At 44.3% G+C, this 24,479-nt stretch overlaps 1 protein-coding gene and 1 long non-coding RNA gene across 2 annotated transcripts in view; one reads left to right on the top strand and one right to left on the bottom strand.

Moving 5' to 3' along the window:
* Positions 1–4,073: 4,073 nt before the first annotated feature.
* Positions 4,074–24,479, bottom strand: part of MFSD6 (major facilitator superfamily domain containing 6) — a 37,157-nt gene continuing 16,751 nt past the window's right edge. Inside the window, exons 3-7 of the mRNA XM_035136152.3 lie at positions 20,543–20,640; positions 12,835–12,996; positions 11,129–11,227; positions 7,731–8,011; positions 4,074–4,391 (exon numbers count right to left, since the gene is read on the bottom strand). Of these exons, the coding sequence (XP_034992043.3) occupies positions 4,212–4,391; positions 7,731–8,011; positions 11,129–11,227; positions 12,835–12,996; positions 20,543–20,640 (820 nt within the window). The 3' untranslated portion in view covers positions 4,074–4,211. The remainder of the gene's footprint in view (positions 4,392–7,730; positions 8,012–11,128; positions 11,228–12,834; positions 12,997–20,542; positions 20,641–24,479) is intronic.
* LOC148687485 (uncharacterized) lies at positions 15,258–23,551 on the top strand. Its single transcript, XR_015951638.1, has 2 exons — positions 15,258–15,380; positions 22,501–23,551. It is a non-coding gene; the product is annotated as an uncharacterized LOC148687485 (long non-coding RNA).

Here is a 24,479-nt window from a genome sequence, read left to right on the forward strand (position 1 = left end):
GACCCCTTGCTGGACTCCTGGACCTAGGACTGGACTTTGACCCTGCTTTACGGATGAACCCATAGCATGTTTTTGACCAATGGCTACCTGGCTAGACCCATGGACTGTTTCCTGATTCTGCTTTCGCCCAGCCCCTGGACTTGGTTGTCTCGCTTGGACCTACCACTGTTGACCCGGACTGTTGACCATGCCTCTGCTCGGCCCCGGGTGAGTTTCTGGTCATCCCACCAGGTATCCACTGGGCTGGGCACCCCCGGGGCCAGCACAGTTGGTGGAGGTGGATAGCAACCGCCAGCAGGAGTGCGAGTCCAGACTCTCTCAGATGCTGGAAGACCTTCGCTGGCAGCATGATGAGCAGGTCCGGCTCTACAAGCTGGAACTGGAGCAGACCTACCAGGCCAAGCTGGAGAATGCCAAACTCTGCTCCGACCAGAACGACAAAGCTGCCAGTGCTGCTCGGGAGGACAATTAATAGAAGAGCAACAAGTCACTTATAGATTAAAGACATTCGAGGAAATAATAGGATTCGATGTGGATAGGTGGCAGTACATACAGCTTTTAAGTATGTTTAATGCTGATTTTTAAAAAAGGGGGTTCTCAAAAGAAAATTCTAAATTCTAAAGTGATTCAAAATAAAAAGAAATTATCAAGAACATATAATCTGCTTTTAGATTGGGATTTAATGGATGAGGAGGTGAAGGAAACCATGATAAAATGGTCAAAGGATTTTGATTTGGTAATTTACCTTGAGCAATGGGATAAACTTTGGAAAGAAAATATTAAATTCACAGCCTCGTATAATATTAAGGAAAATTTTATTAAAATGTATTACAGATGGTACCTAACGCCAATAAAGCTTTCTAGAATATATAAATTGAAGACCAAATTGTGCTGGAAATGCAATAAAGAAGCAGGAACGATGATGCATATGTGGTGGATGTGTGAGAAAATCAGAATCTTTTGGCTAATGGTACATGATGAAGATAATGATGAAAAAATCAATAACCAAAAAGCCTGAGGCATATTTATTAGGCTTGGTCAAGCTGAAATACTGTCCAAGTCAGAAGAACCTGGCAGATGGTTTCACGAAACCTTTGAGCTTCCAAAGGCATGGGGAGTTCTGTGAAGGGTTGTGTTTGGGGTAAGTTGTGTACACTTACTGTTCCCCCAGTGGTACAGGATGAGGGGGGGGGGTGCTATGTGAACCAGAGCTTATAGGGTTAAGTGCTCTGCGGAAGTGCATCCTGTGAAACTGGGGAGTGTCTGTTCACTGTCTGTAATGCGAACTGCTGTGTTTTGGGTTTCGGTTTTACCATGAACGGAGAAGCACAATGCCGTGCCTTTCTCTGGGATGAACTGTATTGCTGCTGCAAATAATAAACGCTTCTTAGACTAGAATAAGTATGTTTTCCGTGCCTTATTCCTCCTGCATACCACACATCTGCTGCATAGCAACTCTGCGAAGGACTCTGCTTACCGGGATGCAAGACAGACAGAGGCGAAGCAGAAGGCACAAGGAATGTGTGCCGGACGCCATTTGCTCCCGGTCCTGCTAGCTATGGAGGGTCGTTATCCCCATAGCTGTATTAGGGATGGCTGTATGCTTAGCCAACTCCAGCCCTTTTGGACTACAATTCCCAAAAGTCTCAGGGTCACAATGTTGTGTGGGGGGGGGCTGATGGGAGATGTAGTCCAAAACACCTGTGGACACCAGGCTGTACATTTCTGTTTGCCTTTTAAAAGGATCGATCGCCTGCGGCCTTCTCTTGATTACATGGAATGTAATGTCTCTCCCCGTCCTCACCCAAAAGCCAGTTCAGGAAATTAATCTTAGTATACAGGCTGGTCTGCCCAGGGGTGTAAGTGCCACATCGCTTGACTGCCAGAAGACAACCGTGGTTTGGTGCTGTGCCCCCTTTCTGTATGAGGGCAACCCTGCCCTTTTGAAGCAGCAGCTCCACACGAGAGAGAGCTTTTAGCAACCCTCTTGAGCCTCAGGGCTTCGGCCTGGAATAAATAAGAATGTTATTATCTATACCCCACCTGCCTGGCTGGGTTGTCCCAGCTGCCATAACATTTCTCAGCTATAAATCGGGTTTGACTAACATTTGGGAAGCAAGAAAAGAAAAAGAAGCCTGAATCTGCCAGTGTATTTGACAAGCAACACAAAGTGTTATTGCGACAGCTCAAAACGTACTTGTGCCGATTTTTCATTTACTGTACATAGGATGGCTCTCCTGTCATTCCAGCTGTGTTTATATTAATGATTTCACATTTTCCTAACCAAAAATCGTTAGGATTTGTGTCCCACCCCTTTTTGGCAGCCCACAGGCACTTTAAATGTACCCCACACATCGAGTGGGGAACTGGCAGTCTGCCGCCCCAAAAAAATGTTGGCAGGGGGGCTGGTGGTGGAGGAGGGGGGTGGAGGACAAACTCAGCTTTAAAATGGACCGCCTTTGACTCTCAACGCCTACGGGTCCTACTGGTGGCAGAAGTGAGCTGGTGGGGGGAAGGGAGGATGGAGGGACGGAGTATATATACTATGCTATGTTTTAAAATAAAAAAATTCCTTCAGTAGCACCTTAAAGACCAACTAAGTTTTTATTTTGGTATGAGCTCATACCAAAATAAAAACTTAGTTGGTCTTTAAGGTGCTACTGAAGGAATTTTTTTATTTTACTTCGACCCAGACCAACACGGCTACCTACCTGTAACCAAACCTATGCTATGTTTTGTTTTTGTTTATATTAAAATCAATAAAAATTATTTTTTTTTAAAAAAAATGTTGATGGACTCCAGCTGCCATCAGCCAGAGCCCCTGGTCAAGGATCATGTTATGTGTAGTCCTAGCAACGTCTAGAGAACCGCAGGCTCCTCACCCCTGCTATAAATAAATATAACCGCGCCTCCCAATAAAATAAATTTTACACTATCATGAGATAAAACATATTGGCCCTGATGTAGAGGTGCAGCAGGATCCCCTCTCTTGCACCAAGCAAAAGGTGCTGTCAACACAAACCACATGTGAATCTTGTTATGGGTATTCCCTGGCAAGACCTGGGGGTGTCCCAAAGTCCAAAGAAGGATTCTGACATCCTATGTGAGCTAGGAGAAGAGCCATAGGTCCCAGATGTGCATATGTGTCTCCTGCCTATCAGCATCCATGCAAATACCCCATAGCTGACTGTAACAGGGGGGTTGGAAAGGAAAGATTCACCTCCACACACAGTTTCTCCCCACGTTGGGTTGGGTCAACTGGGTCCCATATTCTCACAAACGGAACAATTACAGTCAAGGGTTTTTTTTATGCATGACGCCAAACCTACACAACACAAACACAAGCCCTAACCCACAGCCTCGTAAACAAAGGGTTGTAGGCGGCCGAATAGTTTTGATTCAGTCTCAGTGCCCTTAGCAATGCCCTGCAGCCTGGCCAGAGAGCAGTGAACAGCAACCTGGCCAGTTCAAAAGGATCCAAGAGTCGTTTTTAACATAGAACTCAACTGGCCCAAAGCTATTCAAAGTTCCTGAAAAGTCTTTACAAAAGACAGAATTCTCAGCCACTCCTTCATTTAGGTATTTAACTAGCGTAGTCTCTCTATAGAGTTTCAGTAGTTTATGCATCTCTCCTTGGGAAACTAATATGCCTCCCAATAAATTAACATAAGACTTAGGGTGGGTGGAGAGAGAAATACCTATGAATTCTCTTTTCCCCTTCCCTAAGAACTGATTTTAATAATAATAATAATAATAATAATAATAATAATAATAATAATAATAATAATAATTTGTCTCAAGCAAGAGAAAATGCAATGCAGCATTCTGCTTTCGGAACCGAAGCAGACTTTCCTTTCACAAATTAAATCCACTACCAAGTTAGATTTCCGTTTTGTTTACGCAGAAATGGACCCCAAACCTCGTTCCCGCAAAGGTTGAAGAGCATTTTGTGTGGAATATTTTAACTCCTCTGCTAGTTATTTTGACGCCGGCCTCTTCTGGCCTAGCCTTCCTAGGTTTTTAGTCCTTCCTGCCACAGGCCTATTGGGCTTTGACACAGAAAAAGGCCTTAAATATTTAAAAATGTGTGCTGTGTCAGGTTACCATCGCCGAGATGAAAGGAGCTGCAGTTTCGAGCTTTTCGTTTCAACATTCCTCTCAGCTCCCCGCAAAGAGCAGGATCCGGTGCAGCAAGATGAAGACAGGCATCCCTATTCCTGCCCTACCTCGGGAGGCTGAGCGCTGCAATCTGCAGGGTCTGGGTCTGGATCGGGGCAGCCTGGGCTGAGATGGGTTTCAGGAGCTGCCGTAGGTACAGAAGTCTCTGCAGACGCATCACTGCTTTGATTCTGTGTGACGCCTGGTGCAAATTCATGACTATTGTTGGCTTTCTAGGAAAGAGAAAGGACCCTGTATAAAAATGTATACTTGTGGTTTCCCTGCTGCTCAGGAAAGCGCACATATTCTTTCACTGCAGGTAAGCCAGGCAGCCTTGTCAGAACAGCAGCAACGAAAAAAATCATACACGGCACAGCACATAAGCATTAAAAGCAATTAGGGGGGGAGCGCTATCATATCCAGGTAAAAACGTCGGACAGCAATATGTCAAAAAACTTACCTTACTTATTATCTTTTCCTAACTGCTCTTCCCCAAGAAGCATGCATGAAAAAAACTTGTTGTATTTTAAGGCAAAAAACATTCTCTCAAAATGTTACATATGCAATAACGCAGCACATCCCTATGGCTTGTTAACACATTTTGGTGCTCCTGTGCACAAACTTTGCTTGACATATTTTCCGTGTAATCCTTCGCATTAGCGCCACAGAGAGTTAGGGTTTGCTATTTCTGGAGCCGAGCTATGAATATTTCAGGAGACTGACTAAGCAGCAGGCCATTTTCCTACTCATGAAAAAAGTGGGGGGGGGGAGAGATTGTAACATTTTCTCAAATATTTTTAACGAGTTCGTTTCTACAATATGCAAATATAAAGCTAAAGCTAAAAGTTAACATGATCCCCCAAAATCCAAACACTAAACAAATCCCACAAACCATTATGGCATCAGGCTTGTGTATTCAGATCTCCCTGCTACCCTGTTTCTCCAAAAATAAGACGTAGCCATAAAATAAGCCGTAGCAGGATTTTTAAGCATTCAAGAAATATAAGCCATACCCCGAAAATAAGACATAGTGATAGGCGCAGCAGCAATGCCGGCCACGGCAGGAGGAGGAGGAAAAAAATTTAGACATCCCCTGAAAATAAGCCATAGTGGTGTCTTATTTTCGGAGAAACGCGGTAGCTTGGGTTGCAAACGGGCCATATTCTTTCCTAATGTGGCTGACATTGAGATCCAGTGCCGAGGGCCTTCTGGCGGTTCCCTCCTGGCGAGAAGTAAGGTTACAGGGAACCAGACAGAGAGCCGTCTTGGTCGTGGCAACCCACCCTGTGGTATGCCCTTCCAACAGATGTCAAGCAAATAAGCAGCTAGCTATCCTATTTTTAAAAGACATCTGAAGGCAGCCCTGTTTAGGGAAGTTTTTAAATATTTAATGCTGTATTGTTTTAATATTCGATTGGAAGCTGCCCAGAGCGGCTGGGGAGACTCAGCCAGATGGGCAGGGTACAAATATCAATTTTATAAGCTGAGATGCTTATTCCCGGGTGCTTTAGATAGTAGTGGAACAGATTATTGTGCAAAAGTATCAAAGAGCTATCATTAGTGCCAACCTCTGAAGGGACACATTTAATCTCATTTTTAAGACAGCTGCTCAAGCGCCTGCTTTACGAGGCAGAGACTGCTCTTGATGGCAAAACTCATAATTTTGTCATTAGCCGATTAAGCTGCTTGTGAAGATCTTAGTGGAAGTAAAGGGAAATGTTGCTTGAGTGTAAGAGCACATTAAAGAAGTACAGTTAGTACAGCATACTTTCAGGCAAACACACACCAGGTTTTTCAAAAGTTTGTATTCAACAGTGTTAATAGGCTCCCCCACTGCCTTACAACAATGTGAATGTTTTCCTTCTTTTGTTGCTGAAGCACGCCTGCAAATTACCGTACTAGTGGAATTTAGTAATTTTAGACTCTGGCTTTGCAGAGTGAGGGGAGCTCTATAGATAGCAATGTCTATTTGCTTATTTCAAAATGCAATGGCCAGCCCTGTTGTGTTTGGGGGGCCCTTATGCTTGGGGGGCCCCCCAGGACTTTTGCTCCAAATTTTGGCCCCATGAATCACTGCTGCAACTCACATAGGAGGCTGGCTACACCTTGGTCCAAAGTGGGGCAATGAACACTGTCAACAATCCAGTTAATTTATCACAAATATGTACCTGATTAATCAGGAGATTCTTATTAGTTTTTTGGGGGTATTCTTTTTTAAAAGGCAAGTTTTTAAAAAGTGATAGGTGCTATCTTATTAAGAAGCAACCTCTCCAATGTTGAGAAGGGAGCATGCCTTTTCTAGGGTGGTGATGGCCATGCACATCAATTAAAACAAATACAGGCATACCTTGATTCTCGAACACCTTGGTACTCGTCCGTTTTGGCTCCTGAATGCCACAAACCCAAGAGTGTGCGTTTCAGTTTGCAAACGTTTTTTGGAAGCTGAATATCCAAGGCGGCTTCTGATTGAGTGCAGGAAGCTCCTGCAGCCAATCAGAAGCCGCTCCTTGGTTTTCAAATGTTTTCGGAAGTCAAAGGGACTTCCGGAACAGATTCCATTCGAGAACCAAGGTACGACTGTAATGCTATTTTCTTTGGATTCTTTTTCCTTGCACACAAATGCATTTTAAGATTCAGTGAATTAAACATCATACATATATAGAGAGAGAGCCCTTATTTAAAGAGAACCCCGTGTGTGTGTGTGTGTGTGTGTGACAGAACCTTCTTCCCAAAATCCAGGTACTTATAAGACTGACTTTGTTTCCAGCCTTGCTCTGCATCGGATTGCCGCAAATATTTGGTGCTTAGAGGCTACATATAGCTGTTGTGGCTAATTTCTACTGATTATCTGCCCTTTCAAAAAAACAAAAAAACCACACACCAAAAAACCCACCCTTGTAAGATAAACACATTATCTCCTCTTGTGGTAAAGCATTCCGTAGATTAAGTCTGTGGGTGCATGAAGCAGAACTCTCTCTAGTCAGTATTCAAGCAACAGCTAATACCAGTATGTTTTGTTGAATAATCGCAATCGGAAAAGCTTCCATGTTGCATATGGAGACAACCCGCGAAGTTTGAGGGCTCAAGCCCCCAGATGCAACCTTCTGGGGCTTATATTGTTTACCTCAAAGAAGATAAAAGCACTGCAAGCCCCATAATTCTTCTCCAGAACCCAGCGTACGCCACTCCCAGACTGCTCCTAAACTGACAGATCTGCGTGGTTGAGATACCCCCACTGCTATTTCTTTTGGAATGCAAAGCTTAACAGCTAGGAATTCAGGGAGGCTTGCAAGAGACCTTCTCCTGTCAAAACAGGAGAATAGGCTAGGAAATGAGTTGAGCTGTTTCCCGCTTTTCGCAGGAGGTTGCCCACCTCTAACCGCGCAGAAGCCTTATTTGCAACCCATTTCTCTGCTGTCAGTTTGATTGCACGAACTAAGAAAGGGATGCCAGGCTCTAATGATCACGTCCGCCCCGAGAACATTTCCTTGGTACTCTAAAAACCTTCAGCAATGAGTCATATCCGCTCTCTCCTCCTAAAAACACCTTTTAGGCAGCAAAGCGCGGGTTACCTGCAGAGGCTGGTTCTCGAGCACCTGGTTGCTTTTGGAGAGCTGGACCATTTCCTTGATCTGATAGAGAGCATAGGCGAGAGTGACCCACGGGGAAGAGCTGACACTCCAGGCAGGCTTGTTGACGTCTTCTTGCTCTTCCTGGTGCTTTGTTTTCTTGGGAGGAAGCTTGGGCTCTGGGCGAGGCATGATATCTTCCGTCTGCTGCTGTACCAGGTCAATGGTAGCTATGGGCACGGGACTGGAAGGCACTGGGATCCGTTCGGCCAGCATGGTTTTTTCTGTAGTTCGAAATAACCATTTGAAAGGTCAGTATTTGTTGCCCTGCAGCAGGGGTCGGCAAGGTTTGCCTCGCCTGGGCCGGTTCACTCCAGCCGAGATTCCTCCGTGGGCCGGATCGCGCACGTGATTTCTGGAATCTGCGTAGATGCGATTTCCGGTGTCTGCACATGCACAGACGCGGTTTCTGGCGCCACAGAAGCAATTCCCCACATTGCGCGCAGGGACTTGCCAAGTGGGTGGCTCGGTTCAGGAGCAGCTCGTGGGCCGATTAAACGACCCCCGTGGGCCACTTGTGGCCCATGGGCCTTAGGTTGCCGACCCCTGCCATACAGGCTGGATAAAAATCAATGATAAAATAAGTAAAAAATTTGATTTTTGTTTTAATTTAAATCGGATTTTTAAAATAAGATGCTTTTGGAGCAAAAATCTTTCTAAAGGTAAGTTTTCTATTTAAAATTAAAAAATTCCTTCAGTAGCACCTTAAAGACCAACTAAGTTTATATTTTGGTATGAGCTTTCGTGTGCATGCACACTTCTTCAGATACACGTGTATCTGAAGAAGTGTGCATGCACACGAAAGCTCATACCAAAATATAAACTTAGTTGGTCTTTAAGGTGCTACTGAAGGAATTTTTTTATTTTGCTTCGACTCAGACTGTAGCAGGGGCCCAAAGGGCCCCAATTAAGGTGATAATGTAATTCCCTATAAATCCTGGAATATGCTTATAATAGTGAATTATGGTAACTTGTTGCTTTAAAGAAACTGATGATTCAGCAAGAAGCCGTCCCTACTGGGATAGAAGGTCAGCTAATACGTAAATCACAAAGAAGCAATTCATAAGCTAGAACACAAATTGTTATATAGTACACGTAACACAGGTTCCCAACACGCATACTATCTCACAATGTAACATCTTATTGAGAATCAGAGGCCTAGCTAGCAATCCTTGGCCTAGTTAGCAATGCTTATTGCGCATGCGTATTAGATTAGGTAATGACATACGTATTAAATATGAAATGAGATGATGATGAATATTAAAATATTAAATGATGTAATGCTTTATGTGATTGGTTAAATCAAAATCCTTTGTCTGAAATGTTATAAATTCCTGCCCGACCTTTGGGCGGGGTTCCAGTATTCCGAAAAGATTCGACTGGAACCTTATTGCTTTGCAATAAACATAATGGACTCCTAACTCCTCTTGTCTCTGAGTTTTATTGGCTAACTCAGAAGATAAGCCATTTTTTGGCTTACAACAAGACCAACACGGCTACCTACTTTTTCTATTTAAGTTACATTACAGTCCAAAGGCTATTAATCAGGAAATAAGGATTTCTTTGAAGTTTGTGCTAAAACCCAGTCTTAAGGGTTGTTTTTTTTTTTAAAAAAAAAAGTTTAATTGCATCAGTTTCCAAACATGGATATATATGCTATAACGTTATTGTTTTAGTTAAATAAATTGTTTAAATTGTTATTAAGGAAATAATTATTTTTCTCCTTCCAATAAAGTACAGAAGAAAAGTTGTCCAAATATAAACAGTTAACTTAATAAACCTCACAATAATTTCATAATGATCGGTCTATGTATTTATAATAGTATAACCAAATCAGTAATTTATGATATAACTGCAAAAACGACTCTGAAAATTTATTATTCCAAAAATAAAACCTTCATCTGGTTGTAAATATTAAGATTACACTAGCAAGAATGAATCTTTCTGTAAAAAAATATGATTTAAATCAAGTCTTACTGATTAGTGATTTAAATCGTCATTTAAACCAAATCCACCCTGTTATACAAAATTTACTTCTGAGCAATCAAGGCCACTTTTCAGAATCCCCAAAACCTCAAGCCCTGAATGGAAAAAATAATAGAATCCACTGTTCTATGATTCTTGTTCTATGATTCTAGTGTAACCCCCTGTTATTGTCGGGGACTGGGAAGAAGAGGAATGGTGGAGACCGCCTCCCCATCCTGACCCTTCCAGGGAGGAGGAAAAGGAAGACAGTTTTACAACAGGGGGCTGAGGAAGGTCACAGAGGCAGATGAGGGGAAAAGTGGGAAATAATGGGAGAGGAGGAAGCACCAGGGGGGTAACCAGCTGACGGACACAGTGTAGATTACAGTTGTAGTAGTCCAAAACACCACAATGGCTTCCCTGGGTCCACTTGCTGCTAAGAATAACTCAGAGAGCTAGTTTTTTTTTACTGCAGCCCAGCTTATCAAGAATCAGCTCATGCTTTAAAATGAATTATACGTAAGGCTTAGCTGCCACGTATCCCGTTTTTCGCAGGAAACCCCTGGATTTTAATCCGTTTCCTGCTGTTCTCCCGAATGGAGAAAAATCCTAGAAATCGCCTGGATTTCCTACCTGCCAGGGAGCCTCCTTTTTGGGTGCTGCTCTGCCCATGTGTGGGCACCGGAAATAGGGCAGAGAGGCACCGGAAGTCCCTTCTACGCATGCCCGGCGGCCATCTTGGTGGTGGCCGCATGACGGTGGCCGTCACCAAGATGGCCGCCACCACGCGGCCACCACCAAGATGGCCGCCGGGCATGCGTAGAAGCGACTTCCGGTGCCGCTCTGCCCTATTTCTGGTGCCCACACATGGTCAGAGCGGTCCCGGAAGTTGCTTCTACGCAACTTCTGGTGCCGCGCCGCTGCTGATCCCGCATTTTTCAGCGGGAGACTTGGCAGGTATGACGTAAGGTAACAAGACAAATTCAACTATGGGGGCAGTGCTTATCCTTAGCAAGCTCTTTCGCTCCTGGACCCCCAGTCCCAGAGACATTTTTAAAAAAATCTCCAAGTGCTCCTGTCTTTCCCTTGTCTCTGGATCAGTTTGTCTTGTAGATAGAGGACCCGGCATTTTTGCTTATTAAGGATGTCTTCTACTGAAAAAGCCCCTGTGTGCCCAGCGTGGAAAGTTCTGCTTTAAACAGAAGAAAACACGAGGTCAATTAAAAGTAAGCCCAGCCCTATAGCATTAAGGTTATGACTCGAGTCAAATGATCAATGAGACTAAATGGGCACGAGAGGAAGAGAGTGCAAAGCAGATGAGGAGATCACCCCAAGAGGCAGAGGAAAATGCTGTTTGGTTGGATGCCTATACCTACCTTCTTTCTCATCAGGAACTGCCACCCACTGGATCAAAGCAAAAAGCAATAGGATCACAAGACAGGCCATTCCTATCCCTCTGAATGTCGAAGCAGCTCCTGTGGAGAGAAACAGGGAAGAGTGAGACCCAATTCAATCATGCAAAGAGTGATTTCTAGCCAGACTTGTAATGAACTAGATGGACCAAAGGTCTGGCTCAAAAGTAAGGTATATATATAAATTTGTCTTCTTATGCACCTCTGAGTAGACATACACAGGATTGCACTTTTAATGTGCTCTACTCTAAGTCAGTTAGACCACAACCTCTGGATGAAAACATTAGGAGAGAAATCGTAGAAGCATTTAAAACACCATGGCTTGAATTTAGAGTGGAACCACGGTGTGTCTAAGGATGCGGGTGGCGCTGTGGTCTAAACCACTGAGCCTCTTGGGCTTGCCGATCAGAAGGTCGGCGGTTCAAATCCCCGTAATGGGGTGAGCTCCTGTTGCTCTGCCCCAGCTCCTGCCAAACTAGCAGATCAAAAGCGTACCAGTGCAGGGAGATAAATAGGTATCGCTGTGGCGGGAAGGTAAACGGCGTTTCTATGTGCTCTGGCTTCCATTGCGCCAGAAGCGGTTTAGTCATGCTGGCCACATGACCCAGAAAAGCTGTCTGCAGACAAAAGGCCTGAAAGCGGATGAGAGCCGCACCCCATAGTCAATTTCGACTGGACTTAACCATCCAGGGGTCCTTTCCCTTTCCCTTTGGCATGGCTAACTTAAAGTGAATAAAACCTGCGCACAATGCTCAAAGCATTGAATTTATGCTAACAACTGGCGGGCAGGCTTCCTCCTCTGACCATGCATGCATGATTAAAGTCTCTAAATTATTGCATGAAACCCGAAGAGTACTCGGCAAGGGAAAGATGGAGAGTTGGGGGTTGATGTTTAGAACCTTTGATGCGTGCCCAAATTGGGTTCGCCACACCTGTGTGTATCGGGACTTGCAAGTATTTCAAAAGTATGGGATCATCTCCCGTTCTGTTCTTCATTTGTATACAACTGTTAAGGCCTTCTTGGTGGTGGTGCCTGCCCTGTGGAACACCCTCCCATCAGATGTCAAGGAAATAAACAACTACAGTGGTACGTTCACCTCCGGTTATGTATCCTTTGGAATACGTACGCAGCAAACCCGGAAGTATTTTTCCGGGTTTCGCAATGCACATGCGCAGAAGCTGCATCTCCGATTGCAAATTCCTTCGGGATCCGACCGGAGCTCCGGAACGGATCCCGTGTGCAACCGGAAGTACCACTGTATCTGACTTTTGGAAGACATCTGAAGGCAGCCCTGTTTAGGGAAGTTTTTAATGTTCGATCGCTTTATTATTATTAATATTCTGTTGGGAGCCGCCCAGAGTGGCTGGGGTATAATTAATAAAATAATAATAATAATAATAATAATAATAATAATACGTTTTGAAGATGACAGGTAAAAGAAATGCCTTAAAGATACAGGTACTTCTAATTTGGTGTGTCAAGTACCCACACAATTTCATACATAACCCAACCCTCCCCCAAAAGAAAACACAAGCATGATATCAACATATGGCTAACATAACTAAAGTATAGGGAAGGGAATGCCTGGGAAACATTTAATAAAGCAGCACCCAAAATGCATGAAAGGAGAGTAAATTGCTAATGGAACTATCCAACATGTTTCTCTTACCGAAATAGTTGACCAGCACTCCTCCAACCATTGCTCCGCACCCTCTGCCCAGGCCAAGGTGGAGACCCTGCAGAATACCCTGAGCGGAAGTTCTTAATTCGGGAGGAACAGCAGCACTCAGGTAGGAAATGCAAGCTGCCCAGATGGCTGCATGGGTCACACCTGCAGAAAAGGAAGATGTTTGGGAATTCAGTGCCTTGTGCTCCTGGAAAATGTTGTTTTTCTTCCTCTTCTTCAGCCAGATTCAGGTTGTCTTGGATGACATGGATTTTAGGCTGGGCTTCAAGGACAGAAGTTGCTTGCAAAATAAAAAAATTCCTTCAGTAGCACCTTAAAGACCAACTAAGTTTATATTTTGGTATGAGCTTTCGTGTGCATGCACACTTCTTCAGATACACTAGAAACAGAAGTGTCAGACCCTATATATATACAGAGGGTGGTGGGGGTGGGTGGGAATGGGAGATGGGTTGATGGGAGTGGTAAACCTGTAGATGGGTGTTAATGGCTGCTGATGGCTGCAATTAGTCCTGGGCTGAGGTGCTAAAGAAAGCTTGATCATGCATAATGAGATAAGAATCCGATATCTGAGTTGCTTGGTTACTCTACTGGTCTGCAGAAGATCGTGCTGGCAGATGACCTACAGCAGTTATGCTATGGACTTCCCCACAGAGGTCCATTTTATCGCCGATTCTACTCAACTTCCACATGAAACTGTCATGAGTCTGGGGGTGTGAGGTGAGGCATCATTAGGATGCAGGGGGCCCCAACTCTATACTGTATCTCTCTTTTATCAAATCAGGAGAGACAGGGGCTGTTTTGAAACAGTGCTTGGGAACAGAAGGACTGGACTGGTACGGTTAATGGGAGGTTCATCCGCCTACTTAGGCGGCAGCCTTCAAACTGTTATGGATGGGGTTGACACAGTCCTCCCAAAGAGGGGTGGTTAACCTTTGTTTTGTACTGAGGGCCACAATGACCATGGTGCCCCCCTCGGGGGGGGGGGGTTGTCACATGGCAAAGTGTGTGTTGCCAAAGTATAGAAGTGGCCATGGTAAGAATCGTAGTCCTCAATGCTGCCATCCAAAAAACACATTTTCTACCAACTGTTCTACACTATTTTAATTGTTTGAATCATCTGTTATTAAATCCAGCAAATAAATAAATAATACAAATTTCCAAACGGTGTGTTTTTTGGGAGGGGCTGCTTTCTCCTTGTTGCAAGGAAAAGCTACCTTTAATCGTTTTCTCCTTTTTTAAAAAACCAATTTTAGAAAAGGAACTATTTCCTATTTTCGAAACTGCAGGATCAGAAAGGCTAAACAACAACAACAACCCACAATTCGGTTCCAATCTCATCAATATTGTAAAAGAGCCGCGTGTAATCGGTGTGTACAGTAATTTCAAATCAGCACTGCCAAGCTTCAGCTGCCTGCGATTCTCGTTGCTAGAAGGGGGGGGGGAACCAGCTATTATTACATTCTGAAATGCATTAGATGCAAACTAGAGTTATCAGGGTTTCTAATTCATTGATTCTGAGAGTCAGGTCAAAGGCTGCCAAGGCATGTCTGCTGCTGCCTGCAAGGTGACACACCTTTGATCTCAACTCTACTAGTTAACATTGTACACACACACACACACACACACACACACACACCAAAAATCTGCAATTACAGCTCTCCCATTAAAGTTTACTGCCTCGTTTTGCATCACCTGTGCTTTTAAGTTTACACATCGGGCTGAGCAGTTGCGCTTAACGTGGCATAGGCTGCTTTCACACAACTTGAGTTTATTGAGAGCGCCTACAGTTTCTCTTCTGCATTCCAACCTTCATTTAACAAAATGTCAAACATGTTAATGTCATGATGACAAAGCATGCTGCTGCTGCTTTGAACCAGATATATTCAAGGAACGCCATTCATTGGGCGAAAACCTGTTCCGACTAATCATGTCTTTACAAGCTGTCTTTACTTAACTGTCAGGTGACACTGCCTTCTCCACCCTTGGCGCTGGCAAAGGTCCCAGGTAAATATCTACTTTGGCCGTTAACTATCTGTGGCCTTTTAGAAGCAGGTGGGATGCATTTAATGCATTTTTTCTTTCCTCTTGGTTTTAAAAAGGGGGCTTACCGTCCATTTGTATGGTTCTAGTTACAGGTAGGTAGCCGTGTTGGTCTGAGACGAAACAAAATAAAAAAATTCCTTCAGTAGCACCTTAAAGACCAACTAAGTTTTTATTTTGGTATGAGCTTTCGTGTGCATGCACACTTCTTAAGATATCTGATGAAGTGTGCATGCACACGAAAGCTCATACCAAAATTAAAACTTACCGGTAGTTGGTCTTTAAGGTGCTACTGAAGGAATTTTTTTATTTCATTTGTATGGTTGTTATATTGCTTTGGATTGCCAAGGGCAATATAAAGCGAGGGACAAATTTAAATAAAAACAAAATAAAAAATACTTCTGTGTCACAGATCCTGAGAGACTTGCATTGGGTCCCAGTACGTTTCCGAGCGCAATTCAAAGTGTTGGTGCTGACCTTTGTATGAGGTACGTTTTTTCAATGTAGTCGAAGCAAAATTCCAAGGATGGTTGATACTTGACCAATAAATTATTCTATTCTACTCTACTCTACTCTACTCTACTCTACTCTACTCTACTCTACTCTACTCTATTCTATTCTTTAAAGCCCTAAATGGCCTTGGTCCTGTATACCTGAAGAAGGATTGCGCAGAGGTGTCAGACTTTTTTGGGGGGGGATTGCCCAAGGTTCTTCAGCTTGGGGGGTGTGCTCAGAAAATCACTAACCCTAAAGACAAGAGCTCAGAATCGCTCGCGTTACAGAAGCAGACAAGCGTCTGCCCGTTCACAAACAAAAGCCAGAAACTGAACACCCAATTGCCGCAGCGGCAGACAAATCTTTGATGCAGTCTTTGATGCAGCAACCAAATTACACAGTCTTTGATGCAGCAACCAATCACCCACCAAATCGCCGCTTACAAGCTGCAGCTCGCGGCTGCAACCAATCACCCGGACCCCCAGTGCACTGCCCATGTATAAGACTAGCCCCATTTTTAAACACTATTTTGGAGTACAAAAAAAACACACCCTCATCTAATACATGGAAAACTACAGTATTTTTTCCCCAGCCTAGCCTATTGCAGTCTGCTTTGACCAGCAACATTTCTCCTGGGTCCCTGGCAAATGTGCCCCCCCCCCCCCGGAATCCTTGAAAAGTGGCGATAACAGGGACTGGACCTGAATGCCACTGAGCTGCAAGACTACTCCTCCCCTGAAATCATTTGAAAAGGCCCTGCATAAAGTGCTCCAGTCCTCATAGCTGCTTCTCAAGGGCATCTGGAAATTGTATAGATGGCATCATTTGGATCTTGCGCGTATTAAATTACATTTCATTATCTGATTGCTTCTGCCTGAACAGAATGTACCTAAGAAACGAAAGGGAGGCAGCAGTGAAGGGAAGCGGCTGGCTCTCGGACACCAACTGATTTCATAAGGAGCCCAAACGGCACGCTCTGTTGGCATAAATAAAGGGCAGCAACTCAAAGGAGAACTGCTTAGGGGTTTTAAAAACGAATCTGGAGCCATATGCATCTCCTGGATATTATTGTCACTACCACTTGAAAAGAAGTAGTCTCATATCCAAGAGAAATGTTCGTATCAAGTTCAGGAGAAAATTATTTCTATTTACAAGGCCAACATCCTTAGCTGAAGGCTCTCTCTCTCTCTCTCTCTCTCTCTCTGTGTGTGTGTGTGCGTGTGTGTGTAAGACAAAGGCATCTTCTGCCACAAGGGATTCAAGAAGGAAGGACACATTACAAGGGAAAATATACTCATGTGTGTGGGCCCCCGAAACATAACCCCCATGTTATGGGGGGGGGCAAGCGCCTGCATTGAAAAATCAGGGCACATATTAAGGGCGCGTCCAGACTGTTGCCATTTTCAGGTGAGATTCTATCACATCCTGGCAAATTCAGGTTGCACAATTAAAGCTGATTTAATGCTCTCAATCAACAAACCTGCTACTCCTCCCAAACAGAAGTAAGGCATGCCATGTAACATCAGTTGCCCTGGGAGTGGGATTCCAGGGGAAGGGGAGGGGGAAAATAAGCTGAGATAGCAGGGGAAGAGAGGAAAATAAGCTGGGATTCCAGGGGAAGAGGGGTGGGAATGAGACAACCACAGGCACCTGCTCCTTCAAGGTGGTCCTCTTCCCCTCCCTCCTCCCACCGCCAACTGGGCCATCTCCCACCAAGTAAAGGTAAAGGGACCCCTGACCATTAGGTCCAGTCATGACCGACTCGGGGGTTGCGCGCTCATCTCGCATTATTGGCCGAGGGAGCCAGCATATAGCTTCCAGGTCATGGGGCCAGCATGACAAAGCCACTTCTGGCGAACAAGAGCGGCACACGGAAACGCCGTTTACCTTCCCGCTGTAGTGGTACCTATTTATCTACTTGCACTTTGACGTGCTTTCGAACTGCTAGGTTGGCAGGAGCTGGGACCAAGCAACGGGAGCTCACCCCGTCACAGGGATTTGAACCGCCGACCTTCTGATCAGCAAGCCCTAGGCTCAGTGGTTTAACGCACAGCGCCACCTGGGTCCCTCTCCCACCAAGTGCAATGTCAAAAAGATGCCAGGAGATGGAGGGAAGGAGGGGAAGACAATGCCTGGCACCTGCTTCAGTGTGTTTCCTCAGATTATCTGAATGATCAGCTTGCTCTGTGCAGGGGTGACCTGCCCAGAAGGTTTCTTGGTCCCAAATTGTTTAGGTCTTTGAATGTCAGCAGCCGTACCTCGAACTTGGCTTGGCATGCCAGTGCAGATCTGTCAGCTGTGTGCATAAAGTTAGGCACTATTAGCTTCGTTTTACAATAGCTGCAGCTTCCAAATCAGGTGCAAAGGTAGTCCTACATGTAGCTCGTTACTTGGGAGGTGACCAATGCATGGACCACCATGGCAAGGTTAGCTGCCACACAGACAAAAGTTGGAAAACGGGGGTCCTGAGCGACTGAGATCCACTTCTATTCTGGTTTTGTACACTCCAGCGTTCTCAATGCACAGTAGATAATAAATCTTGAAATAAAGAAAACAGTGACATTGATTTAGGCAGTTTTCCCCAACCTTGGGTCTCCAGCTTTGGGTTGGTTTTTTTTGGACTACAACTCCCATCACCCCAAATCAGCAGCACCAGTGGTCAGGGATGGATGGGAACTGTAGTGTGAGAACAACTGAAGATCCTAGTTTGGGAAACGCTGATATAGTCCCAAAACAGCTGGAGGGCCAAGTTTGGCCATCACTGGTCTAAGCGCAAGCCAAGATCTCATGGTTGGAGAGGAGACCTGGAAAGTGCAGTACCGTCTAGAAACTCAGAACCAAAAGTGGCGGAGTGGGGGGAGCAGCAGCAGGAGTCAAATAAAGGGTTCCTGTAGCCAAAAAGGGATGTGTGTGTATGTATGTGTATATGCACACACACACCCAAGGCCAAGTTCCTGCAACCTACCCCATATTTTTCTTCTTGAGTCAAACACTCTTCCGTTCTGGCCCTCGCTCCCTTAACTACAGTCGTACCTCGGGTTACGAACACCTCGGCTTGCGAACAGTTCGGGTTACAAACTGCGCACCCCCGGAAGTGTTTTCACCGCGCGTGCACAGAAGCGCCGTGCGCTGTCTGCGCATGCGCAAAATGGCGCTTTGCGCAGCGTTCGGGTTACGAACTGCGATCCGGAACAGATCGCGTTCGTAACCCGAGGTATTACTGTACAGTGGTACCTTGGTTCTCAAACTTAATTCAATCCGGAAGTCCGTTCTGAAACCAAAGCGTTCCAAAACCAAGGCACGCTTTCCCATTGAAAGTAATGCAAAATGGATGAATCCGTTCCAGACTTTTAAAAACAACCCCTAAAATAGCAATTTAACATGAATTTTACTATCTAATGCAGGCATCCCCAAACTGCGGTCCTCCAGGTGTTTTGGCCTACAACTCCCATGATCCCTAGCTAACAGGACCAGTGGTCAGGGATGATGGGAATTGTAGTCCAAAACATCTGGAGGGCTAGATGGGCCGAAGTTTGGGGATGCCTGATCTAACGAGACCATTGATCCATAAAATGAAAGTAATAAATAATGTACTACAGTCACACAATCAATCAATCTATCTATCAATCAATCAGTAGTTGAACTGGGTTCCACACAGTCACAAAAACAAAACGAGCTGCGAAAACAAAAATGGAAAATTAATAGGAAAAACAGACAGACCTCAGCTAAACACTCAAAACAGAAGTGTGGCACTCAAATCGGAAGCGTAACACTCAAAATGAGGCATGTTCAGCTTCCGAAAAAGTTCGCAAACCGGAACACTTCCAGGTTTGCAGGGTTCCAAGTTGTTTGAGTACCATGGCATTTGAGAACCAAGGTACCACTGTTTTTCTTGTCTAGGTTGGTTTCAGTGTTCATGATGACACGGTTGCAATTCAAACGAAAAGATGGATTAAAGGAATTTGTACGAATGAGCACTGATTATTCTGAGCACTGAGTTTTGGGATTGAATGTCTGAGTGCGATTTTTGGGATTCGCAACGAGTTTTGGGATTCGCAGCACGTGAGTGCAAATCTAACAAGGTTATGTTTATAAAACGTCAAACAGCAACTCATGTGTGAAAAGCACCATTAGACAGTCTTCCCCAACCTGGTGTCCTCTAGATGTTTTTGGGCTAGGCCTCCACATCCTCACTGACCCCAGGTTGAGGAAGTGCTGGCAAAATATCTTCAAAGCACAAGCCTTTTTGCATCCCTTTGCATACAATCTGTCCAATTATTTTCCACGCCAGTCATTTCTTTCCAGACTTCATTGACCTTCATCCTGATTCACAAAACGCCACTGATAACTGGGGAACACTGAAGAGAACCGGTTATTCCGGAACGTTTACCCGGGTGCGTTTTATTTTTTTAAGATCTGATGCTAAAAAGCAATGGCCTCCTTTCTGTTGCACAATGTGAGAAAATCAGCAAGTTTCAGGGATTTGAATGCCTTATAGACAGGAATAGGCTGAAGTCTGCCAGCAACAAAGGGTTATTGGCAGAAGGCACAAGCTTCCGTTTGAGCTCCTGTCCCCTTTGTTTGGTTATCAAGGTGTGTTCTGCCATTTCACTGTTTGCTTAGGTGAAAAGCCACAGAATTAGAGGTCAACTGAAGAAACCACCTCCAGATATTAAACTTGCACAGAGCTTTAAAAAAAGCATCCCTTGGGTTATTTACTGATAGGTACAAGAACATAGAAAAGGGACCCAGGTGGTGCTGTGGTTAAACCACTGAGCCTAGGGCTTGCTGATCAGAAGGTCGGCGGTTCGAATCCCTGTGACGGGGCAAGCTCCCGTTGCTTGGTCCCAGCTCCTGCCAACCTAGCAGTTCGAAAGCACGTCAAAATGCAAGTAGATAAATAGGAACCGCTACAGCGGGAAGGTAAACGGCGTTTCCATGTGCTGCTCTGGTTTGCCAGAAGTGGCTTTGTCATGCTGGCCACATGACCTGGAAGCTACACGCCGGCTCCCTCGGCCAATAATGCGAGATGAGCGCCGCAACCGCAGAGTCGGTCACGACTGGACCTAATGGGCAGGGGTCCCTTTACCTTACAAGAACATAGACGGACTTTTAGTTCATGCAACCCAGGATCAGAAGTCCACCACCGTCTTACCTTGAAGAACTTCCATAGGCAAAACTGTCCAAGCATTTTCCAGGTAGGAGATGTAAATATAACGAGCTGTGTTACAAGCAAGGCCGATATACAGGACTCTAAAGGTAGGAAAGAAAGAAAATGACACGGGCTAGTTTAATGTTTGCCATGTCTTGCACATACTAACTAAACGAACAAACGAACAGTTACTAGGCTGGCTTAGAACTATTTTACTGGCAGTTTTATACAAGGTAGAAGTTTAAATAAATGAATGTACTTGAGTTCTAATTTCCAGCTACTGCTCTATAACAGTTCTTCCCAGATAGCTCCTTTTCTGAGTTATTCGTTCATTGTGCTTCCTTGCATTAATATGGACCTGGCCATTTTCAAGTTAGGAAAAAATAGGGGGCAGGCAAACTTCAACGTTAGTGCTGTCTCCTGCCCCCACCTCCAAGACTCTTGTAAAAAAAGAGGCTGCGGTGCTTCATGTACCGAACTGGAGGAAGGAAACCAGGTATCAACTTAACCATTATGCAAGGGGAGATGCGTAGTTCTATACTGGGGAGGGGGAGGAGTGTACAGTCTGCAAGGACTGAAATAAAGTAAAATGAAGCATGAGTGTCAAGAATTGTTGCAGGAAGGGAAGGTACCTTTCCTAGACTTCCCATCGTTTGTTTCTAAACTTGCGCCATGAAAGGCTCCTCCCACAAACTAAAATGAAGATTATAACTTTCAAAAAGTATTTAGAGCCCAGTATGGCACAATGTTCAAGCGGAAAGACTGGGATCTGGGAGAGCAGGGTTCAAATTCTTACTCTGCCATGAAGCTCAATCTGTGACCTTTGGTCAGTCAGTGTCTGTCAGCCTAACCTACCTCACAGGTAGGTTGTTGTGAAGGTAATATGAAGATTGGGGAGAGGCATGTACCTCCTCTGAGGAAAGGTGGGCTTTGATATATAATAAATAAAAAGTTAGAAGGCAAGTATTGGCACTGAAAGGGGAGTTGCGAATACCTGGATCACCTGACAGAAGAAAAACAACAGCTAATGTGAAAATCTTTAATAACAATTTTAAAAACACAACAACTTTTAGCCATTACGTGCTGACAGCTGGTTGGCATGGAGAAATTGTATTATATGAATAGGACACAAATTATCCAGTGAAAAAGTACAATTAAGCATAACCAGTTATGCAGGGTTTTTAAAAAATGTTTTGTTTAAAAAACGTTTCATAAAATGTATTTGGGAGGTGGCAGAATGAAATATTTTAAAACCGTTTCCAGTCTTTAGAGACACTGTTTATGGCATTCACATGCTATTTACACAGCTCTGGTAGTCTCTAAGTTTATAGCATCTTAAGTGTCTAGTATAAACAACAGACTAGGAAGCATATCCCATATCCAACCAGTTACTCAAGAATGGACTCTTATTTGCTTGTACTCTTTGTTAACAAAGCCTTCCGAAGAAGACAATAAAACACTTAGCAAAATTCCTGGCTAAACAAGGTGAATAAAATAATAATTTTATCAACTGAAATTAATTATTTTCACACATTTCATAATGTCTCTTCATTAAAAAAACAAGACTTATGAAGTTAATACTGGAATACTCCAGAATACTCAGACAGCAGCCACTGATAATCACAAGAGCTATGAATAACTGCCCTGAGACCTCTGGGTATAGGGTGGTATATTATTAATTATTAATAATAATAATGGGTCAAGTCACTTTTAGATGTATGCATGCTGAACATCACTGCCAAGACTACCTCCCCTTTTTGTATACATTGGCCCACTGTGTGCAAGAGAGCTTTCAATCATTTTTTAAAAGCACAAAGTTTTCTTTGGTGATATGTAGTTCAAATATTGTGAGAAACAGAGGATGAATTATCGGCATTCACTTTTGCCCCACCCCCAGTGTCATTTCTGATTTGTGTGCATCCCATAATACCCTTGCTTACTCAGCTCTTTTCTATCTGCAGAATTCGAAGGGAAGTCCATCCGAAGAAATAATTTATACACACAAAGGAGAACAAAGCAGTCAGTCAGATATTACTCTGTGCAATGCTATTCTTCCAGAAAAAGGAGTGCTGGAACTCACGCCTCCCTTGTTCTCTTATACAGTGGTACCTTGGTTCCCAAACGGCTTAGTTGTCAGACAAATCGGCTCCCGAACGCCCCAAACCCAGAAGCAAGTGTGAATGTTTTTCGGAAGCCAAAGCTCCTGCAGCCAATTGGAAGCTGCACCTTGGTTTTTAAACGGTTCTGGGAGTCAAACGGAGCCCCTGAATGGATTAAGTTTGAGAACCAAGGTACCACTGTAATGCCATTGGTGCCCACCTGAGAGGTGCCAGAACTGAGTTCCGGCTGGAGGGGAAAAAAGCCTGTATTCCCAAAGAAAGAAGTGGCTATTCATTGTTGTCCCTTGCCTCTTTGAGAATCTTCAGAACTAAAGATTCACATTCCATTTCCTGCAGACCCAATTCATTAGCCGTATCGCACGGCTACCTTCTTGGCGAGTGATCCTCTCCTATGTCATAAATAACACTACCCCCACCGATACTGTCAAGTGTGACACATGTGTGCATCCTTATTTTTTTTAGATTTTAGGCAAAATATATTGAGCTGTCTTTGTGTGTAAAGGGCATTATTATACCCGCACAACTCGTATTTCTGTTACTTTTCCATTGCAGCTTTTCTGGTTCTTCTACATTTCTTTTGTACAGTCAAATCTCGGGTTACAGACGCTTCGGGTTGCACATTTTGGGGTTGCACACCCCACTGAACCCAGAAGTACCGGAACGGGTTACTTCCGGGTTTCGGCACTTGTGCATGCGAAGCGCCAAATCATGACCCGCGCATGCACAGAAGCAACCCGAGCATCCACTGTATTAGGATAGCTTAAGTGTATGCAAACACCAAGTGTGACATGATTTCTAAGAGGGCATAATGACATATGCTGTATCTATCCCCATTTCCAAATAATTGATTTTTTGTGTGCCATAAATAAATAAATGTGCTTTTGTTTTTCCACATACTGTGCTTTCTGGCTTCGCACTCTATCTTCCCACTGTTGAGCCATTTTCTGAAATGACTCCAGGCCTGCATTAGAGCTAGATTTTGAAATATTGTTGTCATGAGAACATTCCAATATGTATTTGTTTTCTAGCATACATACATTCCAATACGTATTTGTTTTCTAGCATACATTTCCTACCTCTTCCATCTTGGAACATGTGGAACTGAATGATAATTGGGCAATCCCTATCCTTTTTTTTTTGGCAACTTCAATATGCTTTGAAATCGTGGCAGCTTTCTGCCCATGTGCTCTACGTGGGGCTACCTTTGAAGGTGACTCAGAAACTACAACTAATCCAGAATGCTGCAGCTAGACTGGTGACTGGGAGTGGCCGCCGAGACCATATAAAGCGGTCCTGAAAGACCAGTACGTTTCCAAGCACAATTCAAGTGTTGGTGCTGACCTTTAAAGCCCTAAACGGCTTTGGCCCTGTACACCCGAAGGGGCATCTCCACCCCCATCGTTCAACCCGGACACTGAGGTCCAGCTCCGAGGGCCTTCTGGCGGTTCCCTCACTGCGAGAAGTGAGGTTACAGGGAACCAGGCAGAGGGCCTTCTCGGTAGTGGCACCCGCCTTGTGGAATTCCCTCCCATCAGATGTCAAGGAAATAAACTACTATCTGACTTTTAGAAGACATCCAGCTCTACAATTCTATAATTCTATGGTTCCCAGGTGGTCTGCCATCCAGGCAACTAGCAAGGCCCAGACATGTGTGCCATCAAACCATAACCAAAACCGCTACCTCATTCATTTCCCTTTTCAGATCATGAATGGGAAAAGCAGAAACATAAAGCCCAATGCAGATATATGTGATAGTCTTAAGTGAAAAAAGAATGCAGCTCGCCATGTAGGAACATAAGATGATGTTTTTCATCTAGTTC

The sequence above is a fragment of the Zootoca vivipara genome, chromosome 1 (assembly GCF_965207765.1).
Source record: "Zootoca vivipara chromosome 1, rZooViv2.hap1.1, whole genome shotgun sequence".
In the NCBI taxonomy this organism is placed as follows: Eukaryota; Metazoa; Chordata; class Lepidosauria; order Squamata; family Lacertidae; genus Zootoca; species Zootoca vivipara.